The sequence below is a fragment of the Archocentrus centrarchus genome, chromosome 22, assembly GCF_007364275.1.
Source record: "Archocentrus centrarchus isolate MPI-CPG fArcCen1 chromosome 22, fArcCen1, whole genome shotgun sequence".
NCBI classification, from domain to species: domain Eukaryota; kingdom Metazoa; phylum Chordata; class Actinopteri; order Cichliformes; family Cichlidae; genus Archocentrus; species Archocentrus centrarchus.
This window is the reverse complement of record NC_044367.1, coordinates 21646903-21664230: the sequence shown is the minus strand read 5'-3', so window position 1 is coordinate 21664230 and position 17328 is coordinate 21646903. Positions and strand designations below refer to the sequence as shown.

At 38.6% G+C, this 17328-nt stretch overlaps 2 protein-coding genes across 2 annotated transcripts; one reads left to right on the top strand and one right to left on the bottom strand.

Moving 5' to 3' along the window:
• The first annotated feature begins 2480 nt into the window (after positions 1 to 2480).
• vti1b (vesicle transport through interaction with t-SNAREs 1B) lies at positions 2481 to 8986 on the top strand. Its single transcript, XM_030718208.1, has 6 exons — positions 2481 to 2711; positions 2811 to 2869; positions 4746 to 4943; positions 5408 to 5581; positions 6919 to 6980; positions 7433 to 8986. Exons 1-6 carry the CDS (start codon positions 2615 to 2617, stop codon positions 7524 to 7526), a joined length of 684 nt encoding a protein of 227 aa, XP_030574068.1. The 5' UTR covers positions 2481 to 2614; the 3' UTR covers positions 7527 to 8986.
• A 574-nt stretch (positions 8987 to 9560) lies between these two features.
• Positions 9561 to 14628, bottom strand: arg2 (arginase 2). Its single transcript, XM_030718209.1, is given in 13 exon segments — positions 9561 to 10511; positions 10648 to 10784; positions 10917 to 10956; positions 10959 to 11003; positions 11006 to 11019; positions 11110 to 11174; positions 11176 to 11205; positions 11388 to 11439; positions 11441 to 11544; positions 11651 to 11756; positions 11758 to 11827; positions 14096 to 14168; positions 14266 to 14628. Coding segments are annotated over 13 exon segments (1041 nt in total). The 5' UTR covers positions 14380 to 14628; the 3' UTR covers positions 9561 to 10320.
• Positions 14629 to 17328: the final 2700 nt, after the last annotated feature.

The window sequence follows — 17328 nt, the reverse complement described above, 5'->3', positions numbered from 1 at the left end:
TTTTTAAGGGAAAGTGGTGACAGAGTTCAAAGGTGACCTTGACACTGGTGATAGATCTGTCTATGTTCCTGCAGAGACAGGCACCTGCTCGTCTTTGAAACAGTGAAACAGCATAAGAAGAATAAATAATGGGTGGAAAAAGGTATTACAGCCATGTGTATACTTATTAAAAAAGGGTCAAATGCAGAGGTTTCACAATCTGAAAATCATATACAATCTTACAAACCAGAATTTCTTTAGATATTTACAATTATGGGATTAATATATAAGCAACATAAGACAAATTTGAGGATAAAATACATCCCATTATAAAGACACTTGCATGAGCTTATCAAGAGGCAGCTCCCATTGTGCAATCAACTTTATAAAAAAAATGGGAACAAGAGCTGGAGGAAGAAATCCCAGAAGAAATGTGGAGTGATGTCTGGATAACATTCTACAACACAATCACTCAGTCAAATGGAAGGACTTTAGCTGGAAGAGCCAGATTTGGTATTTTGTAACACCTCAAATTAAAAGGCAAACAGACAAATACTAAACAACCATATTGGAGATTGTGTGAACACATGGAACCCCAATCATACTCATGTTTATGGATGTGGAAAAATAAAACCCTTCTGGGACAGTATTCATTCTATTCTTGGTGAAATATTTGGTTATATAATTCCCCAATCATGTCTGATCTTATACTTGGGTCACTTTAAAGGACATATGCATCCAAAACACCAATACCTGTTGAAGATTTAGCAGCAAAGAAAACTCTAACTAAAAACTGGCCAAGGATTGAAACACCAAGCTATAGACAGTGGTTCACTGTTGTTAAGAAGGTCCTGGTGATGGAAAAACTGACATACAGATTGAAAATGAAAAGGCAGACTTCCTCCACCACTGCAGGCTTGGGACTATTTAGATGATTTTTTTCAGTTTTTGGATAACTCCCAGTTTTGTTTTTGCTTTTGCCTGATCATCATTTGTGTTAATGCTCTTAATGTTTAAACAATGCAAAATAAAACAAAAACAGCATAAGTGATTATATGAGGTGCATGTGAGGAACAAAGGTCATGTAGAGGTCACAGGGTGCCTAGCCGTAGACATAAGATCTGTAGGGCTGCACAGCAGTACAGGAGGTAACACTGTCACATCCTGGCTGTGCAGGTTTCCTCAAGGGATTCTGGCCTTCTTTCAAAGATCTGGATGTCAGGTTAAATTTAATTTAAATTTATGGTTAAAATCCAGAAAATAGTGTACTTTATATTGTATTTGCAAACACAGGCACCTGCAATGTAACAATGTAACAAAATAATCTAAAAACCAAAAACAAAAAAACAAATTGGAATCAATTTATTCTGAGCTAACTGAGATTAAAACACAGACCAGGGAGGGACATAAGATTATGAAGGCACCTGGGATGCCATTTCAGTTTTTGCAATGAACAAGTTTTGTACACTAAGTGTTGATTAATGTCAAATTAATATTGATAAATATAAATGGTAGGACCTACCTAGGACCTACTTGCTGTGAAGCAAGTAGGTCCTAGGTTTGATTCCACCTTGGCTGGGGTCTTTCTGTGTGGAGTTTGCATGTTCTTCCCATGTCTGCGTGGGTTTTCTCCAGGTACTCCAGTTTCCTCCCACAGTTAAAAGACATGCAGTTACTGGGGTTAGGTTAATTGGTGATTCTAAATTGCCCATAGGTGTGAGTGTACTCGCACATTGGGTGCGAATACAAAAGGCAAATAAAGTCTCTTGAATGTTGTAAATTTTCATGAGGATGTTTTTATGACATAGCAGTGAGAACAGTGTTTAACAGTTGTAATGGTTATACATGGTTATATAAATCTCAACAGTTCCAGGCCATACTTGCCATTTTCACTTTCAGTAAAATATATTTAAACCATTATGGCTGTTATGTTTTGATGTCTTTTGTGTGATATCACATGATTTTCTCTTAAAACATGTCGTTAAACCTAAAAAAGTACACCTTCCAGCTCTCTGAAACATTAAGGATTAATCATCCATTTATTAGGTCAGATATGCTATTTATACATTCTAAATAGATCTGTAGTTCAAAATTTGCTATAGACACTTATTATGAGGGAATTCGTCTTCATCGATGAGGGGATCATATTTTGAAGGCATGAAATATGTTATAAGATATACATTTACGTATGGAATACTTTACTTTCAGTAACAGAGTAAACACAAACGTTTACCAGGAAGCGCGGTTTAAAAACTACATTCCCCAGAAAGCCCTGTTAAAGCTGTCTGCGTAGCGCCTGAGTAAAATAATCGTAAAAAATAATTATCCAAGTGATTTTAAAGATGCTTCCCTCTATATTTGGCTATTGTTCTAAAAGTATAACACAATACGTGGTGTAAATTTTTTCCAGTGTAATATCTAGTAAAAAATAATTACATTTTAATATGTTTGCGTTTGATTTTTGTTCCGGAGTTACGACGTTTGGTCAAAAATCATGCGGAAGAATCCCGAGGAACTGATTATCGTCAAAGCAAAACTGCATACCTTCACTTGTGACTGTAATCATTGTTGTATTTTACACCAAAATACAAAATAGTTTCTTAAGAAAGGACATCTAAACTATAGTTACGGCAAAATGTCGTCGGAGGAATTCGAGAAGTTGCACGAAATGTACCAATCACTGTATGATGAACTCAAGCTGATGCCAGAAAAGGCTCTGAAATCCAGCGGAGGTAAATAACTGCTCATAAATCCGAGATTAGAGAAATAATTACGCATTATAATTGAAGTCATGTGCTGTTAAAGTAACCCTTGTGTTGTCACCTCTGCAGAGGAGAGGAAGAGGTTGGTGAGGACCTTCGATGAGAGGCATGGAGAGGCTGAAGAAGTGGTGAGCAGCTTCTCTTCTCCCAGTTGCAGCTGGCCAGAGTTCACTTTTACATGTTAATACACAGAATTTCCCACTGAAGCTGAGGGCGAAATTAATTTTGAAAGAAACTGGGGGCAATTTCCCACCACAGAAATAAGTAGTGAACTACCAAAATTCCACTCCTTGTATCCCGTGTCATGATGAATAAGGTTTGTGGGCCATGCTACAATTTCAGGACATTTTCTGGCCCACCTATGAATTTGAAAATAATCCATCCGCAAAATACTAAAATATAAATTTGTTGTGTAAATTACACCAGTCCAGAGAAAAAAATGTTAACCTAGTTGTTGAAAAAGTGGGCCCAAAATGTTATTTTAACTACAAAATAGTCTTGAGAACCCTCCAAAAAAGTCCCAGCTTTTTGACAACAGTTAAATAAGTTATAAGTTCACTTTTTTGTTTGTTAAACCATTTTTTAACATCCACGTCATTGAATGTAAGTGTTTCAATCACTTCCATGGCCACAGGTGTATAAAATCAAGCACCTATGCATGCAGACTGATTCTACAAATATTCGTGAAAGAATGGGTCGCTCTCAGGAGCTCAGTGAAGTCCAGCGTGGTACTGTGATTTTGTATTTTTCCAGTCTTTTCTGACTAGATTGTCACTCTAACAATGCAACCCTGTCACCCATGTTACCAAAAAAAGGGACTTTCAAACGTCCCTTCCTTTATTTACATAACAACATTTATCATTGACTTTCACGGTGGGTTACATTCCACAGCTCAGATCTTTTTTCTGAGAAACCACTAATGCTAGCACTGATTTGCAACCCTGTTATGTGTAATCTTGTTACATATTTGTTAAAAACGTAAAATATATTAAACAACATTTCTGTGCTCCTGGGTATTTATGTCATAATCAATTCAGACATGTTATCTTTTGCAACCCCGTTACACTAAGTTTAACTCTGAGGTCACGTGCCTATTTGAAAAGGCATTTATGATGCTGTTGAACTGCAAGAATGACAAATTAAAGGAAAAAGCAACGTAGGGTCTTTTAGTAAGATGTTGGGCCTCTACATGCTAACAGAACAGCTTCAGTGCACAGTGGAATTGATCGTACAAGTCTACGGGAGGAATTAAATTTTTTTTTTTTTTTTCCAGTTTTGAAGATGAGGAACACTGTGGAAAATGCTGGTCCAGCATCTCCTGCAGGTGTTGAATTTGGTTGAAATCTGGTTACTGCAAAGGATGGCAAAGTGCAGTTTTAAGTTTTGCAGCTTCATCTTTGTTATACTCTGCAGCAATACTATATGTTATTATCCACCGGCCATTCTTGTTGCAGTTACAGTTTTAAAAACCCGAGGAAGGGTTGCTCTTCAGTTTGTTCTTGAATATTTAATGTATATTGTATGTAGATCGACAGATGGATGGATGGATGGATCTTTCATAGTCACATAGAGCATTTGAATAATGAGAATGAGAGCAGACAGAAAATACAAGAACCTCTCATTAAATGTAATTAACACCTCTAGTGGATTTTTAACTATGCATGAATTCAATCAGTATTTAAATGTTGTAACTTGTGGAGGTGGAGACATTTTATGAAGTTGATGTAGATTTGGTCGGTTAAACCTAGACTAGTGAGTAAATTGATGATATATGCTTGAGTAAATTCTGAAGTAAAATATCACAGAATCATGCTTGTACATATTACATCAGTTACTTGTTTAAAACTAGTTAGAATCAAACAGGAAGTAGCCTATTTTGACTTTGAAATCAGGTCACTGGCAAACATCGAGCTAAGTTGATCTCTGTTTCAACGTTGTTATCTTTGTTTCTACTCAGTGAGATCCTTTTTCCTCAAACAATAAAATTTTCTCATTTGTCTCCAGTTACAAGGAATGGAAGAGGAGCTGCGTGTTGCCCCTCTGTCCTACCGGAATGCAATGAGCACAAAGCTGCGTATGTACCGCCGGGACCTAGGCAAGCTGCAGAGGGACATGAAAAACTCAGCGCCTGGGTTTGGCTCCTCGTCCAACACAGTGCAAGGAAGTCATCAAGGCATCTACTCATCACAAAATCAGCACAGTGTGAGTGAAGGGCCTTTGGGTCTGTTTAGAGGAAGAAATAAAATACACAAAGATATTTAAAGCATCCAGTCACTGAGAGAGCTCAATGCACCATAATATAAGAAAACACATGCAAATAGGACATAAGAAACCATCATCAGTTTTACACAATATGCTCTGCAAATACTCACATTATTTTCCAACACCACTTACAGGTCAAGATTGCACTATTTCACATCACATAAAGACATTTACAATGCAGTTAGATAATAACAACAAATTAAAAGAAAGAAATGTTTAAATTATCTAAAATATAAGAGAAAAAGGTCAACCCTGACTGCCTGGTATATCTTAGGAATCCTAACATTAAGTTTGCATGATAACTGTAATGTATTATTTAAAGAAGTAAGTGTATTGCCAGAATAAATCTACTTTGGTTTTTCTAACTTTGATTTAATTTGTCACTTTTTTCCCAATCTATGCAGACACACCTGCAGTCCCAGAGAGCTCTGCTTCTCCAGGGTACAGAGGCTCTGAATAACGCCAGCCAGAGTATTGAACGAAGTCAGCGCATCGCTGCCGAGACGGACCAGATCGGCACAGATATCATCGAGGAGCTGGGAGACCAGAGGGAACAGCTGGACCGAACCAGAAACAGAGTGAGCTGTGAATCATTATTACTCTTGTGTTCATGAACAGTGCTGTGCAAAAATCTTGAGCCACCCCTTTCTTTATATTTTGCTAGGAAATGGGCTTCCAATGCTTCTAAATTGCCAGACTTGTTAGTAATTTTTTTAAGTCGTCTTGAGTAATAGTGCTTCAGGCTTTCCTGCTTTTCACTCATTTTCAGTCCAGTCCTTGCACCTGACTGTCATCAGAGGCATGTTTTTACCCCTCAGCCTAAAAAGGCTGACTGGGTATTGTCACCTCTCCGGGTAGGCGGGCAGCCAACTTTCAACTTTGTGAACGCGATAACTTGAGAACGATGTGACCCAGGATGTTCAAATTGATGCCATAGATGCATCTACGGTAGTTTGAATCTCGGCGTCCTTGACTTCAAGGTTGGAGGTCAAGTTTTCTGAAAATCTTGTGACCTTGATAACTGAATAAAGCTGTCATCTAGGATTTTCAAACTGATGCCATAGATGCTGTCATCATCTTGGGTCTATGACCCAGTGTTTTGTGTCCGTCACGTTGTTTTGTTTTCGTTCTCTGTGTATTTTCCCAAGTCTCTATCTCGGTTTGGTGTTAGTTTGTTTCTGCTTAATTTTGTTGGTCTTGTGTCTCGTGAGCGTTGTGTTTAGTTTTGCTTCCTTTGTCTTATTTTCCCCGATTAGTTCAGCCACATGCCATGTGTTTCTCGTTTCCGTAATTATTCACGTGCATGTTTAAGTTTTCCCACTGTTCTTTGCTGAGTCCTCCGTCTCTCCAGTTCTGTGCGATTCGTAGTTTGTACTTCTGGCTTGAGTCCAGCCCTGTCTGCTTCTGTAATTAGTTCCATCAGATTTTGATCCACCATGCAGTACCACCTGGAAAGCGTCTGAATGGCAGCAGCTTCATTTTTCAGCACGACAATGATCCCAAACACGCTGCCAATGCAGTAGAAACATACCTGGGTAGAAAAACACACAATGGAACACTATCAATCATAGATTGACCTCCCTGCACCTCAACATTATTGAAGCATTGTAGAATCATCTTGACAGAGAAACAGAACAAAAGGCAGCCAACATCTAAAGAAGAGCTTTGAGAGTTCAGGCCAAATATCGACTTTCAAGCTTGTTAGAATTGTACAAACTCTGTTTTTGATTATATACTGTATTTCCATGTATGTTTGTACCCATTTCAATAAATTACTGAACTTATTTCCCATTAACCTAGCAAACTATGAAGAAATGAGAGGTGGCTTAGACTTTTGCATGGTACTGTAGGATGAAGCTATAACCTGAGATTGGTAGGTTTGTTTAAATCTCTTCTGTCTGTTGTTTCTGTGTAGCTTGTGAATACTGGAGAAAACCTGAGTCGCAGTAGAAAAATTCTTCGTGCCATGTCACGTCGGTAAGTGTGCCCTAGAAGACATCACACACCATGTTTATCCCCTTTTTTTTTTAATGAGAATTTTTTTTTTAGTTTTATGGCAGAGCTGTGTGTCTGAGATGATTATATTAGGGACATCCCCCTCACTGACATCACACAGATCCAAGAGTAGAAAAATTTTTAATGAAGCTGATCATTTAGAGCAGTCTGAAGGCTGAACTCTTGGCTCCAGGGATTATTGCACATAGGCTGACATCTCACAGTGTAACAGTTTATATATGACAGAAAATATGGAAAAAGATAATAGGCCCATATTAAGTGTTCAGGAATATTTTATTGAGTTATTTTCCACCAATTCCACCAATAATTTCACTAGTATCTTATGATTCTGATGATTGGGGTCTATTTAAATCATCCTGGAATATTCAAGCAAAGTCTGAGCAGCTTATTGTTGTTTCTTTTCTGTCTTGCAGGCTGGTGACAAACAAGTTGCTATTGGGTGTCATCATTTTAATGGAACTGGCCATTCTGGGTGCTGTGATTTACCTGAAGTTCTTCCGAAAATGAGAAAACTTTGCTATAAGTTGTGGATCCGGGGCAAACTCAGACTCTGGATATCTGTCTCCACTGACTATCCAATAGCATATCAATAACACTGTCCTGCTGTTTTCAGTCAGCAGTTTCTCTGAGGGCAATGAAGGATGAACCTTTACTGAAAGGGGATTTTGTCCATCAGCAGGTGAAGATCATTTAACCTGAATGGCAATTTGCGAGCCTGTTAATGGACCAACCCTACAGAAGCTCTTAGAACTAAGATTTGCACTGTCACTTAATCCCAGTGATGTCCTGCAGGATGATGATCTGGACTTGTCTGCTGGCTGTTACAGATCCCACGGATGATTCTCTGTAAAATCTTGGCTGAGTCAAAACTACTTACCCCCCACATGTCTCTCTGATGGCAGTACTTGGGAAATGTGACTGATACTGGCAGCAGTTCTCGAAAATTCTCAGATCAGGTTACAAAACTGCTCAAATTCAACTGCTGATGTGTGAATGTCTTTTACAATATGATGAAATGGCACCTGTTGAAACCAACAGTGTTGACATGCCCAGTATTTACGTGGTTGTGTAAAAAATGGGACTAAATCAGATGTGTGAATAAAAAATGGATGCAACATCTTAATACAGATGCAATGTTCTTAACAGTTAATGTAAAACTACTGTACAATACAAAATCACTGTTAGAAATAGGTATCATGGTTTCTTATTTGGTGTTCTTCATTAAAGTTAATCTTTAACCTCAGTTTGCATTGTATCTGATATTTTCAAGGAAGGAAGCCAAACGGTTTAAACAGAAACATCCTCTGTGGAAACACCAGACCAGGTTAATGGAGGGTAAACGGCACCTGTTACTATGGAATTCATTCTCAAATAATTGGCCACATGATTTCTGCTTTGGAGTTAGGGAAACGGTACACCTGCCACACAGTTTTTTTTTCTGTTACATCATGCCTACCTGGTGTGCTGTGGAGTATGTGAACAGGTTTGTTGACCTGCTTGTGTCTGTCTGAGTTAGATTAGGAGCATTGGCAAAGGAAATATCTTTTAAACCCTTTTACTACCACAGGGGTCAAGGCCACCAGTGACCCCTTTTCCATAAAAAGCAGGACTGTATAAAATGTGAATCAAAACAGAATGCAGTGATTCTGAATCATTTGGTTTCCATATTTAGTTGAAAATATTACAAAGACAACATAAAATATTACAACTGAGAATTGTATTGTTTAACTTGAGCCTTGTTGACAGGTTTGGATTGCAGCCAGGCCAGTTTAACACTTTAATGAGTCATGTTGCTGTGCAGAGCATGTTTTGGCAGTTTGCTGAAAAATCCAGTTTTCATGTTCCTGAGCTATTTTTTAAGCACTAAAGGACGTTTCTAGACATGTTGCCCCTCCTCAAACTTTTTTGAGACAAGTTGCAGGCATGAAGTTTAAAATGAGTGTAGAATTTAAAAACAAACACACACACATTTCTCAGCTTCAGAATGTGATGTATTGTTTTTGTACTATTTTCACTGTTTTCAATAAAAAAAAAGTTTTTGAATTATTTGCAAATCATTTTTTAAATTAATCTGTAAATTTTCTTTTGTGTTACCAGCAACAACAATTTAACAGGTACTGTGTTGTTCAGACAGCAATGTGCATTCAAGTGTTGAATGAACTTTTTGTTGCCATTAATTATGGAAGGCTTCACTTTTCTGCTTGGAGGTCAAATGTTCCGGTTATCCTGTGAAATAGCTTAAATATGTTGATAATATGACTAATAACTTGGCTTTCCCTACAGAAGAGCCACCATGAGATTCTTTGTCAGGGTATTTGGTGATCTCTCAGCAACTTTCGGGTTGAATGCATGAAATGTTGTAGATATTCATGTTCTCTTTAAGGTGTCAAATTTGGTGTTCTTTGCTTACTTATTTAGTGCCATCATAAGAATTATTTGAGCATGTATTACTATGGTTACCACACTAAATTAAACTAGTGAATTTCACATATTGGAGTGAAACAGTGTAGCTATACTTTGTGCAAAGTAAGAAGACAGCTGTACGAACAAACAAAAAATTTAATCAAGACCAAAATAGAAGTTCTTTGTTACAAGGACAATAATCATTCAGTGACCATATTAAGATAAACATAGATAACAAGCCATATATCAGTTCAAACATAATGATTAAATAATTACTTTTCCAGGGATACTGAAATAGTCCAAATCACTATAGTCCATGTACTGATAGGTTCACAGTAAAAATACAAAAGTAAAGTCTAAAGAAAATACAGTAACTACAGCTATCACAAAAGTGATAGCATATTTCTGGTCTTAACTAGTGGCACAGCCTCTGATGCAAGTGCAAGTGCAAGAGTTCTGTCATAAACCAAACATGATAAATATGTGGGCAGCTGTGTCCCATACATTTCATTTAAACAGCCATCCATCATTTTGTAACTACTTATTGCAGGTTTGCAAGAAAGGAGGCCATCCCAGCTGTCAGGGCAGCGGCAGGGTACACCCCTGAGTTAAGTTATTATATATAATAGTAAAATAAGTTTATATTGCTGTATCCCGAATAAGTATAATGGTGTGTAAATTGTGTCAAATGCTTTTCTCCGCATTATTAACATGATTTAAAACTTTATAGTTTTCATGAATCCAGACATAATTTAGCTGTCAAAATGAAACATAACACCACGCAGCAAAAAGATCACCAAGGTCTCCTTCTAATAGATATAGTCTTTGTAGTCTTATATTTAAAACTGTGGAATGGTCAGGGATGACAGTGGTAAAGTCCATAGCTTTCCTTATGCTCTCAGAGGCGGAGCAGCTCTGTGTCCTTTTTCACAGCGGGAATTTCATCCATGGATGCGTGAGCACCTTCTCTCGTCTGCCCCAGTGACGATGCAATGACGTCAACCGCTAAAGAAGCGGTGGCCTCCACAGCTTCAGGGCTGGCCCCCAGGACAGGGTTAACTTCTACCAGGTCCATGACTGACAACAGACCTGCACATCAACACAAAGACCCTTAAGAAAAGGAATCTAGAAAATGTGCAGCTGCTGATTGAAAGTATTTCTTTGTCACGTGATAGTGTTTTTAAAAGACCAAAGGGATGATAACCATAACTGCGGTGATGTGTACCTGTGTTATGAATTTCCTCTGCAATGTAGATGCCCTCTCTGTAGGTCAGACCTCCATTCACTGGGGTTCCTGTGGCGGGGGCCAGAGATGGGTCGAATGCGTCGATGTCAAAGCTTAAGTGTATCGGTCGCTGTTTTCTATCAGGATGGTAAGAAATGAAACACTTCAGTTAATAACTGGTTTTATTACATCAATAAAAATACACATTAGAAATAATTACATTTTAAATTCAATTAACATTGCCATCTATTACAATCTGTTAATAATACCTTGCCAGAACGTGGTCAAGAGTGACTTCCATGACCCTTGGATGCCTAGTCTGTCAATATCTCTCATGGTGAAATACTGGATACCAGGCTCTTAAGGATTTGGCTGCAATTTGCAAAATAATTAAAAAAAAATTATTTTCAGAGTGCAAATCAGCTTTACATACTAAAAGTTTAAAAATGAGTATGTACTTACTACTCCCCAGGGTCTACATCCCGCAGTCCGATGTACACCAGGTCCCTTGAGTTGAGAAATGGCTTAGGTCCAGGAGAACCCAGGGATATCTGGCATCTGGTATACAAAAACAGGTAGTATAATACATCAGACGTCTATTATATGTCCTATATATGAATACAGAGACTGAAAGAAACAGTATTTTTTCATTTTTATGAAAATAGCACTTCACCTTCTGTAACTGCACAATAGCAGGGTTTTTTTTAAATATATTTTTTAGTGAAGCTGTTTTTCCTCACCTTGTCTTGCAGCTCTTTCAGCATGAATGCCACAGGTAGGCCATGGAGGTTCCTGATGGAGAAGTGTGGGTGTATTGATATCTGCATGAGCATCAACCCAGATAAGGCACAGGTCAGGACACTGCTGGGCATGGCCGCTCACTGATCCATAGCAAGGCTATAACAGAGGAAGAGCAGCCTTATAAATATACTTGCAAAAGGGCCCTTTGGAAACCTATCTAAATACTGTACTGCTTGTACAGAGTAGGCTATCTTGTCTATACTTACCTGTGATCACCTCCCAGCATAATGAGAGTGTGCCCAGCACTGACAGCACTGCTCACTGCACCAGACAGCCTCTTATTGCTGCACCCACAGTGCGAGGGAAATTACATCCATGTAGGGTTCATCCCTCTCCAGGTGGTGGAAGTTGAGATCGCCAAAGTCATGCACAGAATAGTCTAAAAACACAACAACAAACATTCATATATTTAAACTACTTCATGCTGTCTCACTCTTGGTGCAGTTTACAATGACTTATTGAACAGGAGTGCACTCCTTTCTCAGGACATGTGAAAAAGGGAACCTGCAACCTGACGGTTTTGAACAGCCTGAGCATTTGTAATTAGCAGGCCATACGTGTCATTTGCAGGTGTCAGCTGGACAGTCCAAATAATCCGTAGCTCCCATAGCATGACTTAACATGATTCGTCTGACCTTGCAGTCTCATGAATTTGAGTCATTCAATGCGGTGGAACTTTAGTGACGGAGCACTTTCCATTAGTCTCGTTTCTCACTTTGGGTCAGGTTCAGTGACTGCAGTTTGCTCTATACTAGGTGGCTGTAGAAAACCAAAAAGGTTTAGATATAGACTGTGAATAAACATGTGGAGTGTTTCACCATATTAGGGTTCATCTGGCTATATGAGCCTTGACGGTAGTGTAGTATTACTCCAGGCAGATCTAACGTTGACTACTGTGGCTCATGACCATTCGTAGACAGGACAGGATAGCCTTTGATGCAACTGTGAGCATCTTGCAGGACAATTCAAAGTTTGTCAAAAGGATGGGCTTTTCATTGTTTGCTTTTAGTGTTGGTTTCATGTGTTTTCTGTTAGTGACATAACAGCTAGATCTCTCAAAAACTTTTAGATATTAATTTTGCTTTTTAAAACCACTTTGAAATAAACAGTAAGGTTGTGAGTTTACAAAAAGGAGAACAGAAATGGCTTCAAAGTCATCACACAGAAAATAAAAAAGTAATATACAAAAGTAAAAGTAATACACACACAAAAAAATGAAAGTAGCTCAGTGATGCACTACAGAAATAGTGTTGCTGTTGCGCAAATGTGCTGTTCCTTTTGCATAACATGGTTACAACTGACGTCTGGAACAGAGCGAACTATGATTACATCGGATTTCAGGTGAAGATCTGCATTAAGCTGGCATTGTCACACACAACTGCATTCGTTTTTTCTATGATATGTCTAGAGACAGAAACAGTTTGTGGTACACATGGGCATCCTGGGAGCTAAAAAGTATCACTGCCTACTGCTGCCTACAGTTGGAGCCTGCTTTTTATGTGAAATTTCAAGACAGTACTTTGGGCATTTTTCAGTATATTAACCAAAAATAAAACAGATTAATTGGAAGAACTTAAACTTTTACTGTAACAATTAGCGGAGGCCATTATGACTTGTATTGTGTGTGCGCCATTTTAATCTACATTAACCTTATCACTCCAGAGGGACTTATCCACGCCTGGACCACAGATAGACTTTAAGTACCCTGGGATGGCTGTGCCATGACCTTTTCACAGCCTGCTAAGCAGCATTTAAAAATCTGGAGCTGAAGGCTCTTCTCACATTATTCATGAATGCTTTTCTCTGGTCAATCCCCTCCCCCGGCCCCCGTTTGGTGTGGAATTTCAATCACAATGGTACCTCAATGACATGCGCACAGAATGGATCCTTTCCACCTGCTGTCTCTTTCTCGTTCAAATAAGAACTCCTTTTCACACTGCACGTCGTGGGCACTTGAATTTACAGCACATAAAAAGTAAAAGAGCGCATGACTGCAGTGACACATTGGAAATACCATTCAGCTCTTACGAGCAGGAGCAAGAATCGCGGTGGGGGGGGGGGTTGGAATGAGTGTAACAAAAAAGAGCAAGAAACCAGCGTGCATTGTGAACAGTTATTACAACGCCCTGTAATGTGTGTGTGTGCTGGCGACTCAGTGACAAGTTATTGTATTGTCTGTTCTTTTCTTCCTGTGACCTGAGTTTGTAGTCATTAGGCAAGAATATTTTGATGAGGGTTTACATCAAACCCCGGAGAGGATGTTAAGTCTTTTTTTCGCTTGCATTGGCTTTAATCTGACATCCAAACATACAAAACATATTCATTCAGCCTACAAAGAAGTAATTTTACATCCTATTTTACACGTCGTATTATACTGCAAATCTGATGAGCAAAGCTTCAAACCGATTCAAACTGCACTTGCGCGTAAATCACTTTGTTCTCCAAACCCGGTCCCTCAAATAGCCTCTCCTAGGTTACATGTCATTTGTTATATTTACTGGCTCCCGGTGATGTAACAGGCTGGCTGAAGACCGGACGCAGCAGTTAATCTGTCTAAAAGTCTAACAGGCTGGAGGTTACACCCTCCGACAAGTTACATAACACAGCGCCTCGAGGAGCTCCATTATTATCCGTGCCCGTCACCTACCTAAATTTGAAAGCCTCTCGATAAGCCCCGCATCTCTGATGACTTTAGGGCCATGCTCCACACCTCTTCTTTTCTGTCGGGAAAAGAAAAAAAGCGAGTTATTGATTGTTAAAGATGCTAGGCTGTTAGAAATTATTAATAATAATAATTAAAAAACAACTAAATCTTACCTGTCCCTTCGAAAACGGAGCGCCAAGCACGGCCACCGATTGAGCTCTGCTTTGCTGGCAAGTGTGGTTGAGATGAGTTCTGAAAAGACGGGAAAGCGCTCCTCTCAAAGCCATTTTAGGAAGAAAAATCTCCCCGGTCAAAATGAACCCGACTCAAGGTCTGACGAAAGCTCAGTGAGATGTTGCACCGGAGGATGCTGAATGTATCCGCGTGGTGCAGGAGGGGGCGGTCTTTATAGCTTCCCGAATGCACTGAAAATGTATGAGACTGTAAGAATCAAAGAGGTTTCGCCCTAATTAAGTCATAAAATCGTTGTTGCTCACCATAAAATTTTTTAGATTTCTTTCAATCGTTTACAGCATGTTGTAAACTTTTATTTTATTACCGGGAGGCGTCCTGATATATATAGAGCGTCTGACGTCAAGTTGAACGACACACCTTCGTAGTAGCCAATAGGAATTATGGAAAAAAGTGGGTTCGCTTTTAGGCGTGTCCTGCAAGCTGATGTGGGCCATGGGTTGCTTTTTTGAAATGTTGGGAACCGCTGCTGCAGTGTCATCTACGTGGAAATTTCCACAGACGCAGCGTAGCGGGAATGATCCGCTTGTTTACAGTAAGGCTCGTGGCCGAAGTATTTGTCCACACGTGTCCCACAGCTCTGGGCAAAACACACCCTCTTTGATTTCAGGCCAACATGTAAACATGTTGTTATCTAGGTAACCTTATTATTACGGGGTTTATCTTTCTTTAGCGAAAGATGTTCCCCGCTGTAAAGGAATACAACAATCTCAAGTACAAGTTAATTAAAAAAAAAAGAAAGAAGAAGAAATCCTTTTATTGTACCACGATGGAAAAATTCAGTATAGCAGCGACAAAGGTGTAACAATGAGCACAAACAATAACTAAGATACAATAAGAATAAAAATAGAAAGCAGAACGACAAAAAAAGCAACCAAAAAACAAAAAAATCAGTGCACGATAGAATAGATTATATAACAGATTACGAAATAAATAATTATTATAAATACCTAAACAAAACCAAAGTAATCATAGGCAATTAGTGAAAAAATGTACTTAAAAACAGCAGAAGTTTCTAATAAATACAAATAACTTTTTAAAATGTCATGTTTATTTAATTGGTGAACTGTGAGTAATTTATAATTATAACTTTATTTTACAAGAAAATCAACATAGAATGGTTCTCGGACTTCCATCCCTTAACATCCAATCACTGCCGTTTATTACTGTCAGGTGTTGTAGCAGTGAACGGCTATGATGAATAAACCATATCTTTATGTAGTCGTACTCGGAGTTCACTTCATAAAACAATACACAGTGTTCAGGGGGAACACTGTGTATTGTTTTAGACACACTGTACCATTAACACAGGCATTTCTGGAACTTTTACCACAGTTGCTGTTGGAGACAACAAACCCGGGAGTGTTTTTCTCCTGACGTAATCAGCATGCCTCAGATCCGCAGCGTGACGCAGCGTATGAAAATAAACACACCTGAGAAGACCTGTAGTTACAGGACTTTAGCGCCACCAAACGTCTGAAAATAGAGCTATAGAGGATATATTTGTATTTTAAGCTCCCAGTAAAGCTTGCCAGGCAAACCTGATCTGAATGTGTAAAGATTTCGCCCTGATTTGTTTATGAGATAAATGCCTCGGATCTTATTTTGTCTATTATTGAAGGCTAGGTACAAAGCAAAGCTGGCACTTGAAAATGTTTTGTACTTGCAATACTGTGCAAAAGTCTCAAGCCACCACTCATTTCTCTTCATTTTACTAGGAAAATGGGAATTAATTGCAATGATTTATTGAAACGTGCAAATATAAATGGAAATACAGTAAACAAGGCAAAAACAGAGTTGGTATGTTTCTAGTGAGGTATGGAATGCTCACCTTAATTCTTCAACACAGTCTGAGCTCTCTTAGGCAGCTTTCTTGTAATTGCTTCAAGCAGCCTTCAGGAATTTTTCTGTCAGCTTCTTGAAGGACATTCAAAGCTTTTCTTTTGTCAACTGTGATCCTACACTGCTTCAATAATGTTGAGGTCTGGGCTTGAGAGAGGCCAGTCCATGACTGATAGTGTTCCACTGTGTGTTTTTCTACCCAGGTATACTTTTACTGCATTGGCAGTGTGTTTGGGATCATTATCATGCTGAAAAATGAAGCTGTTGTTAATCAGATGCTCTCCAGATGGTATGATATGGTGGCTCAAAATTTGACAGTACCTTTCTATGCTCTGGGGATCTTTTCAGTTCTGACATCACTGGGTGAAATGCAACCCCAAACCATGACAGAGCCTCCACTATATTTTACAGATCGGTGTATACACTCTCTCCTGATCTCCAAGGTAAACACTGATGACAATTTAGACCAAAGATTTCAAACTTGGATTCATCACTCCATGAGACTTGTTGTCACTGATTTTTGAGTCCCATTCTTGTGTGATTTGGCATACCTCAGCCTTGTCTCCCTGTTTCCCCTCCTTAAGAATGGCTTCTTCCACTGATAACATTTCTGATGACATTTCATGCCACTTCACTCAGTCTCAGCCATTTCTACATTTACAAGGACTGGACTGAAAATAAGTGAAAAAGCAGTCAATGTCCAAAGAAAAACTTTGAAAGACCTTCAGAAAGCCTGGAGAACTATTGCTCAAGACCACTTTAAAAAATTCCAAGAAAATCTGGCTCCTTGGAAGCAAAAGAAAGAAATGAGGGATGGCTCAAGACTTTTGCACAGTACTGTATATAACAAGGCACAGTGTATGGTCATTTTCAACAAATTATTAATTGTATTCTTAATGTATCAATTTTTTTCACTGATTCAGTAAGTAACAGTGTGTTCCCATTTATGGAAAATATTTTACAACATGTACTACTAATCTACTATAAATTTTCATGTCTAATTTTTGATGAACTCATGAAATTGCCCGGTTTTATGACTCTAAGAATTGTATAAAACATAAACATTTACTATTGAAGGGAATGGGGATTTTTCTTTACAAGTCTTTTTTGCAAGCAAAGTTCAGATAAATGTCATCTATATT